The 6,728-nt window shown below is 40.7% G+C and overlaps 1 protein-coding gene across 1 annotated transcript; it reads left to right on the top strand.

Moving 5' to 3' along the window:
- Positions 1–1,037: 1,037 nt before the first annotated feature.
- LOC148573176 (uncharacterized) lies at positions 1,038–2,832 on the top strand. Its single transcript, XM_088505699.1, has 4 exons — positions 1,038–1,185; positions 1,888–1,983; positions 2,066–2,277; positions 2,362–2,832. The coding sequence occupies exons 1-4, from the start codon at positions 1,038–1,040 to the stop codon at positions 2,830–2,832; spliced, it is 927 nt and encodes a 308-aa protein (XP_088361825.1).
- The last annotated feature ends 3,896 nt before the right edge of the window (positions 2,833–6,728 follow it).

Here is a 6,728-nt window from a genome sequence, read left to right as displayed (position 1 = left end):
AAAAGAAGAAGAAGAAGACACAACATTATGGAAGAAGAAGAAGAATGAGGAGGAGGAGGAGGAGGAGGAGGGGAGGAGGAGAAGAAAGGAGAAAAAAACATGCGTGCGCGAATTTAGAAGAAGAAGTAGAATAATAAAGAAGAGGAGGAGGAAGAGGAAATAGAGAAGGAGAAAGAAAAGGAGAATGAGAAGGAGAAGGAGAATGCGCGTTGTTCCTGCCTGGTTGTGGCCGAGCTATATTTCTTCACGGAGAGCGAGTTGGCCGACCTTGTAAGTAAACCAAAACACGTCTCGACCACCAAGTGAAACAAGAGGGGGAGCACCTGCAAAAAGCACTCCGACGCTCAAGTCAGTTAATGAGAATTATATGGAGAGTTTTTAGCTTAGAACGATAATATACCTTTTCAACTCCGACTGCTAGCTTTATAACTCGGAGGTAATGACCGTTTGGGTCTAAATTGACCGTTTCTGTGTAACCAATCATAGAGGTTTAATGCCATAAAGTCGGCAGAGTTAATGCGCCGATTTTAAAAAGAGATTTGCCGAGCTATAATTCGTAACCGACGTATAACGGTTGTATCACAGCCCCCAAGCTTAGCCTGTATTTTAAATGAGGCAGGTTGAGCTTTTGAATCCATATAGCCGAATTATAGCTCGGAGTAAGGATGGAGCCCCCAGTTCAACTTGACTCATTTTCTTATAATGCTGATAAAAATTATTATTTAAATGAATAGTAACGGCCATGATGGCATGAATTAATGATTGTCAACACTTTTCAATGCAAGGCTCAAGTTCCTAAGTAGGCTTAGAACCGTTGCAAGTGGGTTTTGGGTTAATGGCTATGATCAAAACTTGGAACTGAAAGGGTTTCATTAAATGAATGGGAAAGAAATTTTTTCTTTTCAAGTTACGCTTTTCGTGGGATCACAGCTGCTGCTTAAACTTCATCCTTCTTCAAAAATAATGAGTAGAAGAGGTTAGTAACCGTATTTTCTTACTTGCTGCCTTTCTGATTTCTGGCTTTGAGAAAAAGGAAAATGAGTGACAAAAAGGCAAAAGCTTTACCTAAGATAGAAGATTGTGATTCTTATGAGTGGGTTGATGGCGATGTGAAAATAAGGGCTTCTCTGTTCTTTGATAGAGAGAGTTTCGAAGGGCTGAACCAGTCAAAGATGGTCAGACCAGGTTTTCATGTTGAGTTGTTGCCATGCAACCGCATGGATCGAGTTTTTCACAGAAAGAAAGATTTTGAAAACTTTTATATGTACAGTTGTGTTCTTGAGAAACTGTTTGTAAAACTGCCTTTTACGAATTTTGAATGTGATTTGTTAACCCAAATGAACTGTGCACCCTCTCAAGTCCATCCTAACGGATGGGCATTTATTAAATGTTTTCAAATTTTAATGGAGTTTTTGGAGATTGAACCTGATTTAGAACTGTTTTTTTCATTGTTTCAAGCAAAGGGTGTATGGAAAGGTCTTTGGATTAACCTGAATAGTACCCATGGGTTTTCTGTTTTCAAACTATATAAATCTTCTTTCAAAGATTTCAAGGAAATATTTTTTAAGGTAAAGTCGGTGGATGAAGAATTTCCATTCTATTTAGATGAAAATCTTGGGGAAAAATTTCCCCTTTATTGGTGCTGTCAACCTAATCATATCTTAGGTCCCGAACTAATAACACCTCGGAATGAGTGCATAATAAGTTTTTTGATGAAAATGGTTGATCGGGGTGGTTTAGTATCTGTGTCGGACCTGCTTCCTTGGGAAGAGGATAGGGCTTCTGTTGTGCAATATTTTGGTGAGGCATTGTTTGTGCTACCTATGTTAGATTTGTCTTTGTTTTTCATCATGCTGAACAAGCTTTGTTTTACTGTTTGTTTATTAGGTGGGAAATATCCTGGAGTTTCGGCTTCGAGCATGAGGGCTCGGTTCAAAATGAAAAACTTTGAGGGGTCCTCTTCAAATGCTGAGAAGGTAGAAGGTGAGGTTGAAGTGAATCAACCGACATAGAAGAAGAAGGGGATTGTTTTTTAAAAAGAGAAAGTCTGAAGTGATTAATCTAGAGGAAGGGGATAAGGTGGTACTGCTAAGTGAATTATCGAGTTTCACTGTTAAGCAAGAAAAACTGCATTCTTTTGAAGAGGAGGGTGATGGTTCCTCTGTGTGGGATAAAAACTTCCCTTTCAACGTCTTGGCAGATGAAATTGTTCAGTCTGCTCCCGATGTTGCTCGCATTGAGGAGGTCGGGGATGTTGGCATAGACCAATTCATGCAGGTCAGTTGGGTTTTATACATGTGTATATATATGTATTTTTTTTTGAGAATATCGGATTAACTTTTTTTTTTTCTATTTGAATAGGTTTTGGGTTTTCGGCTAGTCAGTATTGGGCGAAGCCAAGAAAAAAGGCATAAGAGGATACTGGATAGCAGTTTAGAGATTGCCGACCTAAAGGAGCAAGTGAAATCGAAGGAAACTGTTCTTGCCGAGCTGAAAAAGGAGATGTCAGTTGCAAAAGAAAAACTGAAACTTGAAAAAGAGGAACATGAAAGAGCGGTAGAGTCTCTAGGAAAGAAGGTAAACGAACTGTCCACAATGAGTGACCAGATCATTGAGGTAACATCGAATTTGAAGCATATGGAGTCCAGCCGTGAAGCTGAAATCCTCGATGCTTTCATCGAGGGCTTTGAACGTGTTGTTATTCAGGCGAAGCTCTTGCATCCTGAAGAGGATTTCGCCGCTATGGATCCGAGCAAGGTAGTTCGGAATGGTCAGCTAGTTGATGACGAAGAAGTTGTGGAAGAAGAGGGGGATAACAATTTGGCCGATTAAGAAATGTTTAAAGTACTTAGCTTTATATTTAAGTTTTGCGATAATATGATAGTTGAGAGATGTGAATACTCTCATAAAGACTGTTTATTTTGAGTAGGGTGTGTATAATCCCTTTAATGACTGTTATCTTGTTTGTTGATAATATATTTGTATGGACTTTTTCCAAAAAAGTTTTGGCGTATATCCCCATATGGGGTTTGATCATTGCAATGTGCTGAAAGATTATTAGCTGTTGTATTTGCGCACTTGATACGAATGCGACTTTTGTTTTAATAAGTTACCTTTTTGTGAATTGATAGATATGTAGCATAGGATTATCATAAACAAAATAAGTCATAACAAGAAGAAAATAAGTATTGTTTTGATGCAGTACCTTTACATCTTGAATTAGGTAAGCTAGCCTCGTTAAAACCTCCTTGAGCAAAACCCAGTTATGGGAAAAATCTCGAGGTAGGAAAAAGAGTACTAGCCCTCTGCAGTTTGTTAACTATAATATTGCTTTAAGGAATTCACATTCCAAGTGCTAGGAAGTTTAGTTCCATCTAATTGTTCCAAAAGGTATGCTCCTCTGCTGAGCACTTGATGGATTCTGTAAGGGCCTTCCCATGTCGCTGCGAGTTTGCCATGCGTACGCGGTCTTCGTGCTTCCTCGATTTTCCTCAATACCAAGTCCCCGACATGAAAAAATCTGGTTTTACCCTTTTATTGTTGCGCTGACCTATTCGCTGCTGCAAAGCCTTATGATGAACGGCCGCTGCGGCCCGCACCTCCTCAATTAAATCAAGCTCGGCTCGCCGAGCATGTTCATGATCCTCGCCTTGTGTTCTTAAGGAGCCCTGTGAGATTTCGATTGGTTTCATCGCTTCCGATCCGTATACCAAACGAAATGGTATTTCTTTAGTTGTCGAGTGTGTTGAGGTATTATAGCCCCATAAAATCTCTGGGACAAGTTCGGCCCATAGTCCTTTAGCGTCATCGAGCTTCTTCCTTAAAGCCTGGAGGAGGACCTTGTTGGCAGCTTCGGCTAAACTGTTGGACTGAGGATGCTCTACTGAGGAGAAATGCTGCTTAATCTTTAAATTCTGTAAAAAAGACTTAAAATTATGGTCGGTAAACTGGCGACCATTATCAGTTATGATGTGACGAGGTATACCAAATTTGCAAATTATCCTTTGCCAAACAAATGATATCATTTGAGCCGATGTAATTCTAGCCAGGGGTTGAGCCTCGATCCATTTAGAAAATTAGTCAATTGCGACAACTAAATATTTTACCTGTCTTGGGGCTGTGGGGAAAGGTCCCAGAATATCCATTCCCCATTGATTAAATGGCCAGCTTACCGTTGACTGATGCAAATCCTCGGCGGGGATATTAATAATCGGGGCATGCTTTTGGCAGTGGTCGCATGTTCGGACCTTTTTCTGACTGTCTTCCCATATGGTCGGCCAGTAAAAATCAGCACGAAGAATCTTTTGTGCTAGACTTATTGCTCCTGAATGTATTCCGCAGATTCCTTCATGAACCTCGGCTAAGGCTAGGTCGGCCTCTGACCTGTCTAAGCATTTCAATAATGGTCGAGAATAACCTCGCCTATACAATTTATTATTCAGCAATGTAAAGAAAGATGCCTGTCGTTTGAACTTTTTTAGGTCTTGGAACCCTTGTGGGAGCTCTCCACTTTTAAGGTAATGAATGTATGGCTCTTGCCAACTACCCTCATTGTCTATATGAAAGATGCTAATTATATTTATGCTCGGTTCATGAAGAGTGGATTGTAGAAGTGAGGCAGTGTGTGACTGAGTGGTAGCTAGCTTAGATAATATATATGCCATGTGATTTTGATCTCTCGCTATATGGTTAATTTCAATTTTTGAAAAACGATGCATGAGGTCTTTAACAATAACCAAATACTTTGATAAAATTGGGTCCTTGGTTTGAAAACTCTGATTTACTTGTTGAACAACTAAAAGAGAATCACAATAAACTTATAAATTTTCAACATGCAGTTCAATTGCTAACCTGAGCCCAGAGAGTAGGGCTTCATACTCGGCCTGATTATTGCTGGCCTTGAATGAGAATAGAAGAGAATGTTCAATAACAACTCCTTCAGCATTTTCCAAAAGTACTCCTGCTCCAGATCCATGAGGGTTTGAGGCTCCATCAACAAATAGTTTCCAACTTGCAGTGTCTGTATTCGAGTTTGATCCTGTGAATTCGGCCACGAAATCAGCTAGGTACTGCGACTTGACGGATCCTCGTGGTTGATAGTTGATGTCAAACTCTGAGAGTTCAATGGACCATTTGATCAACCGCCCTGCAAGCTCGGGCTTGGCGAGTATTTGTCGTAGCGGCTGAGAAGTTCTAACATTGATAGTGTGACTCTGAAAATAGGGACGTAAATGCCTTGCCGAAAAAACTAGGGCATAGGCGAGCTTCTCTAATCTCGGATAGCGAAACTCGGCATTCTGTAATGATTTACTCACGAAATAAACCAGGCGTTGAGCTTTCTCATTTTCTGCAACAAGGACAGAACTAATCGCCATATCAGTAATTGACAAATATAAATATAATGGTTCGCCGACCTTAAGCTTTTGTAAAATAGGGGGTTCAGAAAAAAATCGCTTTAGACTTTGAAAGGCCGTTTCACAGTTTTCATCCCATTGGAAAGTCGTATTTTTCCTCAAACATTGAAAAAAGCTGAGGGACTTGGACGCCAAGCATGGTAGGAATCTGGATAATGCTGCCAACCGCCCTGTTAATCGCTGAACCTCTTTGATGTTTGTAGGACTGGTCATGTCAAGGATTGCTTGACATTTTTCAGGATTTGCCTCAATTCCTCGGCTAGTAAGGATGAAGCCGAGGAATTTTCCTCCTCGAACACCAAAGGCACATTTCTCCGGGTTGAGTCTCATGTTATAAGCTCGGATTTGACCAAAAATTTCAGTAAGGTCTTCAATATGGGAGTGGCCGACCTTCGTCTTGGCGACCATATCGTCGACATACACTTCAATATTCCGACCTATCTGTTGTTCGAAGACCTTGTTCATCAGTCTCTGGTATGTTGTACCTGCATTCTTTAAGCCAAAAGGCATGACATTATAGCAATAATTACCATATTCAGTAATGAAGGCTGTTTTTTCTTGGTCTGATGGATGCATAAGGATCTGGTTATAACCAGAATATGCGTCCATGAAACTCAGGGTACCATAACCACAAGAGTTATCTACTAAAGTATCGATAGAAGGCAGAGGGTAGGCGTCCTTAAGACATGCTTTATTTAAATCAGTAAAGTCGACGCACATGCGCCATTTACCATTATTTTTCTTTACCATGACGAGATGTTGGCTAGCCAAGTTGTAAACCTGATTTCTCGGATGAAATTTGCATCGATGAGCTTTTTGGCTTCAGCCATGGATGCTAGCCGCTTCTCGGTTCCAAGATTTCGCTTTTTCTGAGATATTGGTCGGGCTGCCGGGCTCAATGCCCGTTTATGAGTGATAACAGATGGATCAATGCCTGGCATGTCTCCAGATGTCCAAGCAAATAAATCGATGTTTTCTCGCAAAAAGTGGACGAGCTTTTCCCTTTCCTCGTCTTTTATGGAGGATCCTATGAAAGTGAACTTCATCGGGTCATCAGTTAACATAAGCTTTGTTAGCTCTTCATTCGGCGAAGGACGATCTTGAAAATCGGCTCTGGGATCAAGCTCGGCCAGTATTGGCTGCTCGGCATTGATAGAGTTTATACGTCGCTCGCTATTTCTTTTGATAGGTCTTAGGCTTGTATTATAGCAATACCGAGCTTCTTGCAAGTCGCCATGGACCGTGGCCACAATATTGTCCTGCACAGGAAACTTGACACACAGATGAACGGTGGATACAATTGCAGTAAATCTA

Source organism: Arachis ipaensis, chromosome B2, assembly GCF_059453495.1.
Source record: "Arachis ipaensis isolate K30076 ecotype BB chromosome B2, ASM5945349v1, whole genome shotgun sequence".
NCBI lineage: Eukaryota > Viridiplantae > Streptophyta > Magnoliopsida > Fabales > Fabaceae > Arachis > Arachis ipaensis.
The sequence above is the reverse complement of the archived record's forward strand: the minus strand, read 5'-3'. Positions and strand labels throughout refer to the sequence as shown.

Excerpts from the sequence above, each read along its gene's own strand:
- LOC148573176 (XM_088505699.1), top strand. The coding sequence starts at position 1,038 with ATGAGTGACAAAAAGGCAAAAGCTTTACCTAAGATAGAAGATTGTGAT. Across the intron at positions 1,186-1,887 it reads GTCAAAGATGGTCAGACCAG|GTGGGAAATATCCTGGAGTT; the intron begins GTTTTCATGTTG and ends TTTGTTTATTAG. Across the intron at positions 1,984-2,065 it reads AAATGCTGAGAAGGTAGAAG|AGGAAGGGGATAAGGTGGTA; the intron begins GTGAGGTTGAAG and ends TGATTAATCTAG.